General features: G+C 39.3%; 1 protein-coding gene across 9 annotated transcripts in view; it reads left to right on the forward strand.

The window, feature by feature from the left end:
* Positions 1-12047, forward strand: part of HEPH (hephaestin) — a 73485-nt gene extending 61438 nt beyond the window's left edge. For 5 of the 9 annotated variants that reach the window (XM_064367742.1, XM_064367743.1, XM_064367745.1 and 2 more), the window contains 5 exons: positions 97-322; positions 2790-2929; positions 3816-3978; positions 7326-7370; positions 10118-11067. In XM_064367742.1, coding sequence (XP_064223812.1) covers positions 97-322; positions 2790-2929; positions 3816-3978; positions 7326-7370; positions 10118-10350 — 807 coding nt within the window. In that variant the 3' untranslated portion in view covers positions 10351-11067. Of the gene's footprint in view, positions 1-96; positions 323-2789; positions 2930-3815; positions 3979-7325; positions 7371-10117 lie in introns of all 9 variants that reach the window. The other 4 variants (XM_064367744.1, XM_064367746.1, XM_064367740.1 and 1 more) reach the window with 2 other exon arrangements.
* The last annotated feature ends 2582 nt before the right edge of the window (positions 12048-14629 follow it).

The following is a 14629-nucleotide window of genomic DNA, read 5'->3' on the forward strand; positions in this document are numbered from 1 at the left end:
CAATAGGCTTGTATGAGAACCTGGCTCCCTGCAGTGTACTGCTACCCAGAAACAATTCCACCTCTTTCTTTCTCTCCCATTTCCTCCCTTCCTCAGGACATGTATAGTGGCCTGGTAGGGCCCTTGGCTATCTGCCGGAAGGGCACCCTGGAGCCTCATGGAGGACGGAGTGACATGGACCGGGAATTTGCCTTGTTATTTTTGATTTTTGATGAAAACCAGTCTTGGTATTTGGAGGAAAATGTGGCAACCCATGGGTCCCAGGATCCAGGCAATGTTAACCTACAGGATGAAACTTTCTTGGAGAGCAATAAAATGCATGGTCAGTAGAAAAAAAACCCACTCTTCCTCCAGAGAAGTGCCTACTGGTTATATGGGGATATCTGATAGGCCCATTACTACCTAAGGGAATACAATTCCAGAAAGGATAGGAATATGGGAAGGTAAAACGGGAATGAGTTAAAAGAAATGTTTCCTATTATTGTACATTTATATATGCAGAGCAAATATGTAGTCCAGATTAGACTGAGTGTCCAAAAAGCAGGAAGTTGATTCTGTAAAGTTGCCACGGTGATACCAGCGAATTTTAACATATTAGAGAAGGCAAAATGGACATGCAAGATCCTCAATGTACTTGTCAAGCTGACTGCTTAGTTCCCCTCTATTTTAAAACCCTGACTTTAGTCTCCTAATAAAATCTTACCTATTTGCCACTCTGATTTTGGGATCTGTTATCTCAATGGATTCCAATACAGCCAGATGAAAGCTTGTATTTTAGTCTGTTTTTAAAACAGAGTTTCAATTTACAGATAGAATAACTGAAAAAAAGAGCCTTAGTGAGAAGCATGCTGGATTTCTGTTAGATGCAGAGGATAATTTTTTGATGCTTGAAGGGATTTGGGAGGGAAATTGTGCATCAAAGCCTTCCTTTGCTCAAGAGATCTGTGTAGCTTTTAAAAAACAAGAGAAAGAAAGAAGAGCATAAGTGCAGTCGAATGTATGAAGTGATCTCTCACTATTCCTTCTAGCCCAAGATTTCTTTGATATGAGGATGAGGCATAGCTTTGATACTGATTCTAATGGAACTAAAAAGTGGTATCTTATTATCCCACAGATTTTAGCTATTTCTCCTTGATGGAGTGATGAATGATTTACATTAGAACAGATGATTTACAAACTTGGCAAGATGTACATTTTAGCACCTGTCCAATCAGAGAAATGGCCCAGGACAAAAAGAGAATGAGGGTACAGTTAGGTACTGTTAATGCAGCAGTTTGGCTAATGCTTACTTTCTTCTGTTTGTTTATGTGTCTATTTATCCACACTCTTCAGGTATAAATATATCTACATATCCATCTAGCAGGTATTTGTTGAGCACTTTCTGAGTGCTAGCATTGGACATATTTGCACCTGAGGGGTAAATAAATAATATCCCTCTCTTCCCTTTCAGGTTCCTGAACCAACTGAGAAAGAGAGATGCTTAAGATCAAATGTGAATTATATTACTAAGAAGACTAATTGAAAAACTGATTTAAGTTCTACAACTAAATGGGCTTACTAACAATTATCTGGCAACAGATAAACTTTTCCACCTTGTCACTGACATAGATGAACAGCAATACTCTCCTCTTTTGCAGAGGGAGAATCTTACCCACAGTGAAATAATGAATCAGCTGTTGCCCATTTCTACGGCCAGATTGATGAGAGAGAAAAAAGATCAATAAGAGGCTGAGTTGATCATGTTTAGTTTTCTCTCTGAAATCCACAATTTGGTAGAGATAGACATAGAGACAGATTATAAGTGGTTGCTTCCTCTCTTGGGGAATAAAGTGGAAATTACCTTCCCTCTGTAAGAACATGAGAAGTGGAGGAAAATTGTCTAGGAAAAAGTCCTGGAAGTGTGAATTAACATAACAATGAGTAGTTTGATGTCCTTGGAGCATAGGATGTGGTCCGGGAAGAGACCCATGCATTAATATCATTGTTAATTTCATGCATTAATATTATTAATTCCATGAATGTGATAGGTCTTTTTAACATCTATTGTAAACTCAGCTGTCTACTGGGTGTTCTGAAAAAATACAAGGAAGCTATAGTAATGTAGTATATACATACATTCTTTCCTGAATATTAAGACCCTGTAGTCTAATTGGGGATGTAAGCTTTCACACATGATAAGACAGGTAAAGGTAGAAGGCAATTTCTTATGAGTTCCAATGACTCATGCAGACAGTACTGGAGGAGCTCACAGGAGGAAGAGGATGCAGGGAATGAGAGGTATGGAGAGGAACTAGGAGATTAGGAAAGTCTTTCTGGGGGATGTGAAGATTTGACTGGACTTTAAAAAAATGAATAAAAGAAGGCAGGATTTCTAGTAAGGAATCTTAGAAACACAAGAACAAAGAACATGCATGGACCATTTAAGGAGTGGTGAAGAAATAACCCCAATTGGAATAAATGTGTTGGGTAGTGGGAGATGAGTCTGGGAAGGTGGTTTGGAGCTATATTTTGAAGGTTCTTGCTGGCTGACGTAAGGACTTACTCTTTGGGGCAGGAGAAAGTAATTAAAATATTTTAAGCAGCAGAATGACATCATCAGATTCAATTATTTAGAGAGATAATTCTGGTAATATCAATGTAAGAAGATACCCCGAAGAGGGATAGATGGAATAAAGATGAGTCAAATTAGGAGTCCATTGCTATCTTAGATAAAAGAGATTAGGTCTAGGACAGTGGCAATGGGAAGTCAAAAGGAGAGATGTAAGAAGCTTTTTTTTTTTTTTCTACAGCAATCAATGGGAAACTCTATGCCAATCTTAGGGGTCTTACCATGTACCAAGGAGAACGAGTGGCCTGGTACATGCTGGCCATGGGCCAAGATGTGGATCTACACACCATCCACTTTCATGCAGAGAGCTTCCTCTATCGGGTGAGCTGGAAAGTGGGCTGAGGGCTGAGTTCCTCAAGGATGATTAGAAGAGTGTTTTAGCAGCAATTGAGAAAACGGGTAATAGCATTGAAAAAGGTAACAATTAGTTAAAAGAGCAGAGGTCTAGTACATGGAGTCCTGAGCTGGAAATTCTAGTCCAGCTGTGTATCCCAGGGTCAATAACTTCCCTCTAGGCCCTAGCTTTCCCTTCCGACATGGAAGAGACAAAATGACTCATTTATGGGTAAGGAGACTGAAAAGAATCATTATCAAATCTCAGTCAAGGATTTGAGACTCAATGAGCAGTGATTTTTAAGAACAAGGAATTTCAGAGTAGCATCTCAGAATTGCTGAAAGCCCTTAATCCGTCATAAGAAGAGCTTAAATTTAGGAGCTACATGGAACAATATGTAGATTTTGAAGACAGTTTAGTCTTAGGTAAAGGAGGAAGAGTTGGGGGCATTGATAGAGACTTTGAGATTTAGAAGTACTGAGAAAAACAATGGCAAGGATAACACTTTTATTTGAATCAATTTCTAAAGGAAATACATGCCTCATTCATAGGGGTTAAAGCTTAAGCCAAATTCCACATATTTTAGCTTGTTGAAAAGTATGGAGATACTTATTTTGAACCCTCTAAAGTAACCTAGAAATTCTTTTACTCTGGGACACTTTAAGCAGTGAAAGTCACCTCTGTTGATTTAGTTTCTGTGGGTGGGTTCATTGGAGATATGGATAAAGTGAACTTTTAAAGCCACTCACTGGTCTAAGAACCTTGGAGTCTAATCTTCCCAATGTGGATGTCACAAATTTTTAGTTCCTGAAAGCTCTAAGATGATCTTTATATCCTTCATTTCCTCTCCCCCATTCCCGATCTCTCTTGAAGAATGGCGAGAACTACCGGGCAGATGTGGTGGATCTGTTCCCAGGGACTTTTGAGGTTGTGGAGATGGTGGCCAGCAACCCTGGGACATGGCTGATGCACTGCCATGTGACTGACCATGTCCATGCTGGCATGGAGACCCTCTTCACTGTTTTGTCTCAAACAGGTAAGTTTTAACTTCCCCAAAAGGATCATCTTCTAACACTTTATCTAACCTATAGGAACGAGGTCATACCAAAAAGCCTCTTGCATGTCTCCTTCTGATCCCAGAATAGGCAGGTCTTAAGACAGAGTATAGCCTCCTTCTAGGTATTGCTCCAACCAATATTTCTAATCCTCCATTGCACCTATCCCTCCATTGCTCCAACCAATATTTCTAATCTCCTGACACCTGTCCCTCTCCTAATTACTTCAAAACCCGTTGAGCTCATATTGGTTGACCCAGCCTGAAACTGGTTTGGCTCTATGCAGTGAAGCCTAGTGCAGGTCTGCTTCTTTTGAAATAAATTTAATTTATATACAAATGTATTACTTAGACTGCATTAGAGTAACTGATTATTTCAAGTAATATTGCTAATTAGTCTTTTTAAAAAAGAGAATATGTCTAACAGTCACTCATTAAATTGATTTGTTTTGTGGGGTTGTGAAAGGCAATTCTTTCCTTATTGTTTGTTTTCCTTAGAGTCAGGGTCTTGGTCTGTCACCCAGGCTGGAATGCAGTGGTGCAGTCATGGCTCATTGGAGCCTCAAATTCCTAGGCTCAAGTGATCCTCCCACATGTCTCCCAAGTAGCTGGGACTTCAGGGATGTGCTATCACACAAGGCTAATTTTTACACTCTTATAATTTTTGTAGAGAAGTGGATCTTCCTATGTTATGCAGGATGGTCCCAAACTCTTGGCCACCTGCTGCAGCAGCAATCCTCCCACCTTGGTCTCCCAAAGTGCTGGGATTTCAGGCATAAGCCACTGCACCCAGCCTAGTTTTTATTTTTTAGACACAGGGTTTTGCCTAGGCTGGTTTCAAATATCTGGGCTCAAACAATCCTTCCACCTAAGCTTCCCAAGTCACTGGGATTACAGGAATGAGCCAACATATCTAGCAAGACAGTTTTTTTTGGTTTCTGAATAACTTCTAAGGATGGAAATAGATATTGACCTTCAATTATAGCTTATCTCAGAGTTAGCAACAAGAGTGGAAAAAAACCTTTTTCTTCATATTCTATACGGAGAGGGAGTAACTGGGGCAGTTTCTTTACCAGTCACTCTTTGTTCTTCACCAAAAAATGTAGATGGGTAGGCTGTGTTGGCTTTTGTCTTTCTGGGTAATTAAAGGGTCAAATGTCTTACTTCTTAAGCTTCTTGACCCGAGTACAGCCCCTAACATTATTTGCCTTCCAAGAAGCCCTACAGAGCCTCCTGGGGCCCACAGAAATCAAGGTTGTTTTTTTTTTTTTTTCTATGCTTTTAAAGAATATACAGCCACCATTTAAACAAAAATGGTATTCCAGGGTTGTCAGCCACTGGCATTCTATTGAGAGCAGTAGTAAGTGGGAAAATGTCTTTGAATATTTAAATAGACTTAGCAAACCAGGGTAGAGAATACAACTCTTCTGTTTACCCTCAGGGATGGAGATGACTGATTGTACATTATGACTTCCTATATCATTTAAGAGATTTATTCTCTGTCAACCAATACTGCTAGAATATGGCTGCCACTTAACTATGTACTGTGTTGTCAGTACATAGAACAAAACTCAAATGATCAATTGATAGGTCATCAGGATGATATAGATCCAAGACAACAGATTTTCTCTATATGTAGTAATGGGTTATCTCAAATATGGGCCATGCAATATATGAGACCATTTTAATACATATTGTCAGGGTACTTCCATGAGGAAGGATAGCTCATATCTCTCTGTAACAATGAGTCAGCCCATAAATCTTTTCTATTTACCCTTTTGTTTTTTATACCCCACTATGGTCTTTTTTCATATTGTTTCAATTCCATATGTGTTAACAGGTCAACAGGAAGGAAGAGTTGAAAAGATAGGGAGGAAAGACTAATTGTTGGAACAAGGCTTCTGCTAAGGCAGCAGGGAATGAGAATCAGAGCTAACATGCAAGATTAGTGCAAGAGTGGAAGAAAGTTATCTTTCTACTGTAAGAAGAAAGAAGACAGAAAATATAAGGATCAATGTGTAGGTTTGACCAGGGGGCTTGACAGACGAACAGAATTTCAGCCTATGGTCTTTCTTTCCTCTCTGATGGAACAAATAGTGTCATCTGTTGAGAATGAAGGACAGGTGGTAGGGTACAGGGCTTGAGGGAAGTGGACAAAAGTTTGAAATAGCCACTCTGGGGGATGGGAAATAAATCAATTAATTATTTCACTAAGCAGCATTGAGGGCTTAGTTGAAATTGGACACAAAGAATATTAATCTTTACAATTGTGTGATTTTTCTATGACAGGATTCAGCATATCAGACCAAACACAGGGAAATTACATTTACTAGATTTTTGGTAGATTATTGCAACCCTCTTGGTAGATTAGTAGTTGAAGTAATAGACCTTAGACTCTCACTTGGTCAAGAATGGAAGAAAAGACAGGATGAAGCTCCAAGGTTGAGGAAAAAAATGGAAGAGTTCGAAAGCTAGAGGTCTCATGGCAGGGGAGGATAACAGGTTTTTGAAATAAAGTGTATTAGAGCACTGAAAGAATGGGAGGTTGTTATTAGATTTTAGATTTCTGAGATGTAACAATTCTGGATAACAAGGTGAATGTGACCATGGGATTGGTTGGTAGAATTAAAGTAGACATCAAAGTCACTGGAGTTACAAAGTCACTCCAGAAACTGTAAGGCTTGAGTATTTGATGGGTCGGCACCAATGGTTGGAATTGAGGAAGAGGAAGACTGAGCCAGGTGTTAAAGACTTTCATAAATGAAGAGAACTCCTAGCTAACAATAACAAGAAATGATTGTAGGTCTTCTAGCCAAATAATAGGAGCCTCAAAAGAGATCTATCTTTACAAAAACAGGAGGAACAATGACCTCAAAGAAGTATTGAGAGGACATAAATGAAGTATGGTCCTCAGAGAACTCAGCTTTATTAAATGAAGGAGAGGAAGAAGTGTTCTGAGAAGATGTTGAATGTGTAGGGAAGTATGTTTGACAAGGAGCAGGGATTTCTTGAAGGAAGTGTGGCAGATGATGGAAAATAGAGCAATAGTGGGAATAGAGGAAGTGCCAAGAAACATGTAAATAACAGCAGAGGGGTGATTTACATTTTGGGCTCCAAGCCTGTTCTCTTGCCCATATTTCATGTCACTGTTAAAAACCAAATCAATATACCAATATTTAATTTGACTACAAAGTAGTAAATTCTATCTTTATTTTGCTTACTTTATCACAGAGAAATTTCTGCAACCAATGTTGACCTCTCACAGGGGTCCTATGGATTGGTAGGAAGAACAACAGGGCTAACCTCTTGTCTTTCTTCCCCCCAACCAGAACACTTAAGCACTATCACCACCATCACCAAAGAGACTGAAAAAGGTACGTAAAATGACGCACAGACTGGGTAGTTATATGTAGTGTGTTTGTGTGGGCGGTAGGAGGAGGTACCTTTAGGGGATGGGACTTATGTGACTGAAAAGTTAGGATACATCAGCAGAAAGTATCCTGAGACTTCTGTAAGACTTCAGAAGCCAGAGAACCAAGGTTTATCTTCCCTCAGCAGGTTTATTCTCTCTGGCTTCTACCCCAAACCTCCTGAGTTGGGGAAAACAGCCTCCTCCCCATTTAAAGGCTGCTATATTAGCCTCCCATCTAATGTGAGAGGGGGACAGAAAATTCTAGATGCTAGTCAAAAACCAAATACTGCATTTTCTCACTTATAAGTGGGAGTTAAGCTATGAGTATGCAAAGGTATACAGAATGGCATAATGGACATTGGAGACTCAGAAGCAAGGAGGGTAGAAGGGGAATGAGGAATAAAAAACTACTTGTTAGGTACAATGTACAATACTTGCATGATAGGTGCACTAAAATCCCAGACTTTACCACTATACAATTTATCCATGTAACCAAAAACCACTTGTACTCCTAAAGCTGTTGAAATATATATATATATATATTTATATACACACACACACATATATTTGTTGATATATATACACACACACACACACATATATATATACATATATATATATATATATATATATATATATATTAATTGAGGTCCTGCTAGGTTGGTCATGGAAAAGTTGTTGCACAAACATGAATTCCCCATAGGGACAGTTTGCAACTAGAGCAAACACCACATGTTTTTCAACAGCTATTTTTTTTTCTTGCCTCTTTCCCTTTCATCTATAAAATACCAAAGAGTTAAACCTTTGGAACCAGCCATTTCTGACCTTCAATACTACAGAGATTATTTTTCTGTGCAGCCCAGGTCCAAATAGTGTTGTTATTCTCCAACTCATTTGTCTCTGGACGAGGAAAGCTCCGGAAAGTTATGAGAGCTAAAAGGAACATTAGAGATAATCAGTTTAGTTAGAGGCTTCACAGCTGTTTTGGAGAAGTCTTAACGATCTGCCTAAGTATGTCATGAACTGCTAACCAGGGGACGAGGATACGTCCTGGAAGGGGTGGGAAGAGGCAAGGTGAGATTTTGTGGATGGGGCTTCAGAACGTCTCTTTTTCAACCAGAGCAGCTCAATTATTTTACATATATTTAAAAATTATCTATCTCTCTATATATTTGTCTTCACACATACTTCGTATGCACATTTGTACATACGTATTTTAGGTACATTTATACATTCCTCATGGGCTCTCATTTGTTAAAATGTTTCCACAATGGGGGAAAAAAGCCTTCGAAACTGTTGGTCTAATAAAACCCAATAATTTTCTACATGAGAAGCTGAGAAATGGAGAGTGATTTGTTCAAGGTCACAAAAGGAATATGTGGTAGAATGTTAACTCAGAACCAGGAAGTTTTTCAGCTTCTGTTTGAACTCATTATATTATAGTCTCTCAGTTGTGTTAGTACATTAATTCATCCAGTTATACAGTCATCAAACAGGTGTCAGGTACCAGGGATATCAAAACAAGTAAGACATGGTCACTATTTTTCAGTGTCTAAAAATGGAATGAGGCACAGAAACAGTAATTGCAATGCTGGATGCTGTGTGTTGTACAAAAATGGCAAACAATAATAACAGCTAACATTTATTGGGCACTTACTGTCTGCTAAGTGCTATGCTATTTTATAAGTATTAATTCACTTTAATTTTACAATATGGCCCTGGGTTAGGTATGGTTATTATTTTAATTTTATAAAAGAGGAAACAGGTTTAGATGGGAAGTGAGGGATTAGGTCACTTGGCCCAAGGTCACACAATACGTAAATTATGGGAGTACAAGTTACAGGCCCTTGGAAAACAGAGAGGAAAGAACAATTAATTGTCTAATGAAATCAAAGAAAACTTTGAAGAGACATGTAATATTTAAGATAGGAGTAGAAAGATGAGAAGAAGGAAAGTGTGTTCAGACAAGGGGATTAGCATTAGCAAAGTCTTAGAAGCCTGAAAGGGGCTCACTTATTATAAGGGGGAAAGAATGAGTGGCTATGGCTGAATAGTAGTAGATAGGACTAGAAGGATAGATTAGAGCGTGATAGTTCAAGTTGGAATGTCTGGTTTAAGAGTCTGAGCTTCTCTCTGTAGGTTAATTGGGAATCATCAAAAGTTTTTATGCCAAGAACTAACAATCAGATATTTCACTCGGAAAGATCTATATTACATCAGTGTTAATATGACCCAAACAGGTAAGACTGGACAGCCTAGAAGCAGGTTCTTGTCATGGTTTAATAGTCAAAATTGCTATTGATCAGCTGCATGATTGAGTTAAACTTCTTTCTGAAGTTTCCCTTATTGCTTCCAATTCTACACTCTGAAACCGTATGGAACAAATCAAATTCATCCTTTTTTATATCACAGGCCTTTTGAAATTTTAAAAAATGTATCAAGGGCCTTCGTAATCTGAGTCTTAGCTCTTTCCATGACTGGACTGAGGCCTCAATGATTCTCAGGGACCCTTTTAGCTGTAACATCATGTTTCCTTGATTATGTGCTTTAACCTCTAAATCTGTCTTCATAAGCTGGTTTTGTGAAGGATAAGGATGGATCTCCTGCCCTATTTGGATTGACTTGTTTTTTCAGGAGATGACTATATAAAGTTACCTTTTAGAGTACTGCCCATCCCAGGATGTTCGTTTTCTTCTTTCTCCATTTCAGCAGTGGCCCCTAGAGACATTGAAGAAGGCAATGTGAATATGCTAGGCATGCCGATCCCCATAAAGAATGTTGAGATGCTGGCCTCTGTTTTGGTTGCCATTTGTGTCACCTTCCTGCTCATTGCTCTGGCTCTTGGTGGTGTGGTTTGCTACCAACATCGACAGAGAAAGCTACGACGCAATAGGAGATCCATCCTGGATGACAGCTTCAAGCTTCTGTCTCTCAAGCAGTAATATCTGGAGCCCGGGTATATCCTCAGAAAGCACATCTGTCTTGCACTCGCAGCAGGCCACAGACTAGTAGCTAACTCCACTGTCAAAAGGGTATGGGTGGTGGAGAAGTGGAAGAGGGAATCAAGCTTATCTGGGTATTTCTTCCTTTATTTATTTTACATGGAAATGATACAGTTTTACTTTTTCTTTAGTTTCTTTGCTCCACGTGGGCACCTGGGACTAAGGGAGTACCTTAGTAGCCTACATCACAAATTTCAATGTCTACATTATATTGCCTTCTGACACTTGGGAGGTCTTGAAATTTGTAGAAATGGATCCTTCTCACAAAGTAGATACCAAGAGAAAAACTCATTGATTGGGTTTCTACTGCTTTCAAGGACTCAGGAAAGTTCACTTTGAACTGAGGCCAAGTGAGCTGTTAAGATAACCCACATTTAAACCAAGGGCTAAGAACATAGGCTTGATGGGAAATTGAAGGTAGGCTGGGAATTGGAAATCCAAATTGAATTTTGATTCACCTTGGCAGTGAACTACTTTGGAGAAGTGGTGAATGGGTTGTTGCTGCCATGAGCACCTACAACCTCTGAAGCCAGAAGCTCCTCAAGAAAGCCAGTCCTCTAAGTTCCTACACAGTGGCACTGAAAGGAATGTTGAGTGATCTCTCCATGTTTTAGACAACAAACCCTATTCATTAAAGTACTTGTTAGAACACTGAAAGACTGAATTTGACGGTTTTTGACGGTCTCTGTGGTTTCTGTGACCATGATTGAAACAGAAAAACTTAGGGGGTGAGTGAATATATTATGGGTTTTTCTAGCCTTTGTAGAGCCTACAAGTTTGTGTTATAGAGGCAAGGAAGCTGTTCCAGAGGAAGATCAAAGAGTGCTGGGTACTACCCTAGAAAAGGAGCTATCACATAAATGACAAAAATTTTCTGAGTGCCAATACAATTTTCCAGAGGGAAATAGAAGTCTGAGATCAGACTCAAACCTATCCCCTGGGCCACGGGAAGTGGGACCATATCTTGTGGGGCCTTTTTGGCAGTGGTGGTATGAGAGGTCTAGTTGCAACTTTGAGGGCTTCCTTATAGGACAGAGTCATTCTTTCTGGTATTTTACAGCAATATTCCTTTGTTACATGCAAATTTGAGCCTCTGTAAAACATTGGCTAGCGAGCACAGACAAGTCATAAATTTGAGATTGGGTAAGATGGCCCATCCCACTGCAGTATCCATAACACTGTACCACATGGCAAATGGAGAACAGAAGAGGTATCAGGGAGAGTAAAGATGATAACTGAATTATGTACCGTTTTACACTTTAAAAAACATTTTAACTCCTGATTGCATTTGGCTTACCTCAGGGTAAGTCATTTTACATTTGAGTAATGTTATCCACTTATACATTTGAGTAAACAAAAGCTTATGGACATTAAGTGATTTCATCCAAGACCACTCAGCTAGAAGTTGAGCAGGGATTCAAGTATTCATCTATTTGACTTAAAATACCTATTTCATCTTCCTATATTATGAAAATATCCACTAATCTCCATCCATCTTACCTATATTGATTCCAACTTTTCTGTCTGTCCAGCAGTCTATCTGTCTAGATAGTGATCTCTTGCAGATAAAATGTAAAAACCCACAAAGCTGGTGTTCAGTTACCATATAATATTAAAGTTTGGAGGGGAAAACGCAATCCAGAGGCTACTATTCCTTTTGTTTTACCATGGTCAATGGCTTCCCGGAGAGAATCTCAGAAACATATTAAGAGGTGAAAGGGGGATTTAGATGTCTAGTCATCCTAGGGTTAGTATTTGAGCCATGCAGAATCAATGCATTTAACAGCAGCAGAACTCTTTTGGCCTGCAGTTACCATGGATGTTAATGAAGACCAAGTACATGCTAGGAATTCCAGTCAATTAATGGTTATAATTTGCATACAATTGGTAGGTTCTTAGCTTGGTATCATTTATAAATGTAAGAGACTATGAGTGGTAGATGAGATGGGATGCATTTTTTCTTATTTTGTAATCCTGCTTCAAGTCAAGGAATAGAAACTCAGAACCCATGTATTTAAGAAAGAATGTATTTTTCTAGTAAGTTTGCTCCAAGTAGGAAGGCAAGTAGTAGCTATTTTTGACAGTCAAGTGACATTGCCATTCATTCTGATTCTCAAGCTGGAAATTATCAATGTCAACACATCAGTGAGTCTTGCCAAAATATGTTTAACCTATTCATTTCTGTCCATTGCTATTCGTTTGTTTTCATCTCCATTGCTGCCACCTAAGTTTAAAACACAACGATGTGACCCAAAACCATCTACAGATTTAATACAATCCCTGTCAAAATACCAATGACATTCCTCACAGAAATAGAAAAAACAATCTTAAAATTTACACAGAACAATAAAAGACACAGAATACCCACAGCTATCCTCAGGAAAAAGAAAACTGGAGATATTACATTACCTGATTTCAAATTATAATACAGAGTTTTAGTAACCAAAATAGCATTGTACTAGAATAAAAGTGGTCACATAGACCAATGGAAAAGAATAGAGAACTCAGAAACAAATCCACACAGCTATGGTGAACTCACTCATTTTCAACAAAGGTGCCAAGAACGTACACTTGGGAAAAGAAAGTCTTCAATAAATGGTGCTGGGAAAACTGGATATACCTATATGGAAGAATAAAACCCTATCACTTGCCATATGCCAAAATCAAATCAAAATGGATTAAATACTTTAATTCAAGACCCCAAACTATGAAATTACTACAAGAAAAAGTTAAGGAACATCTCCAGGACATTAGTCTGGGCAGAAATACCTCAAGGAATATCCCACAAGCACAGGCAACCAAAGCAGAAATGGAAAGATGGGATCACATCAAGTTAAGATCACATCAAGTTGCTTCTGCAAAGCAAACAATCAACAAAGTGAAGAGACACCAAACAGAATGGAAGGAAATATTTGCAAACTACCCTTCTGACAAGAGATTAACAGCCAAAATATTTAAGGAGCTCAAACAAATATATCAGAAACAGTCGCGTAACCTAATAAAAAATGGGCAAAATATTTTAATAGACATGCCTCAAAAGAAGGCATACAAATGGCAAAGAGTCATACAAAAAAGTGCTCAACATCATCGATCATCAGAGAAATGCAAATCAAAACTACAATGAAATATCATCTCACCCCAGTTAAAATGTCTTTTATCCAAAAGATAAGCAATAACATGCTGACAAGGATGTGGAGAACAGGGAACCCTCATAAATTGTTGGTAGGAACATAAATTAGTATAACCACTATAGAGAACAGTTTGGAAGTTTCTGAAAAAAAAAAGAAAAGAAAAGAACCTAAAAAATAGGGAGTGGCCAAGATAGCTGACCAGAAGCAGCTAGTGTGCATGATTCTATCTCTCATGGAGAGGAACGAAAGGAGTGAGTAAATAGAGCAGTTTAAGCTGAAATATCCAGGTATTCACCTTGGTACTAATCAAGGAAACAACTTGACCTACGGAGAATGAAGAAAAGCAAGACGGAACAATGGCTCACCTGGGGGCAACATAGAGCCAGGGGAACCTCCCCCACCTAAGGAAGTGGTAAGTGAATATTTGCCCCCGAGACACCATGGTTACCCCAAGGATCTTTACAGCCCTCAGGTCAGGAGATCACCTGGTGAAACCACTCCACTGAAGCCTTCAGTCTGACAGGCAGAGTTACATGGAATCTTGTCAAGGCATCTGCTCAGGCATGCATGGAGACCCTAGAGCTTTAGCTACTTGGGGTTTTTGGCAAAAATAGCTGCAACTTTGGCAAAGTGGAAGGTTAGACCCCCATACATACCCCTAGAAAAAGGCTAAATTCAGAGGGCTGAGCAGCGACTGCCAGCAGTCCCAATTTCTTTGGCACATGGTACCTCACAAGATGAGACCTACTGGCTTGGAATTTCAGCCAGCCTTCAGTAACCATATTGCACCTTCCTAAGAATGAGGTCCTGTGGGAAGGGGTGGGCCACCATCTTTGTTGTTTGGGTGCCTTAGCTATTCCAGCCTTCTGGCTTTGTAGAATCCAAGCTGACCATGGGCAGAAGGAATCCCTCAACAAAGTACAGCTGCTCTACCAAAACATGGCCAGACTGCTGCTTTAATCAAGTGCCCGATCTCATTTCTTCTCACTGGGTGGGAACTTCCAGTTGGGGCCTCCAACCATTGCTGTTGGTGTTCTGAAGCAGACAGAGATTTGTGAGCTCCCAGAGGGAGGGGTGATCCACTATCT

Source organism: Aotus nancymaae, unplaced genomic scaffold, assembly GCF_030222135.1.
Source record: "Aotus nancymaae isolate 86718 unplaced genomic scaffold, 86718_ANA_hifiasm-v0.15.2.pri h1tg000073l, whole genome shotgun sequence".
Lineage (NCBI taxonomy): Eukaryota > Metazoa > Chordata > Mammalia > Primates > Aotidae > Aotus > Aotus nancymaae.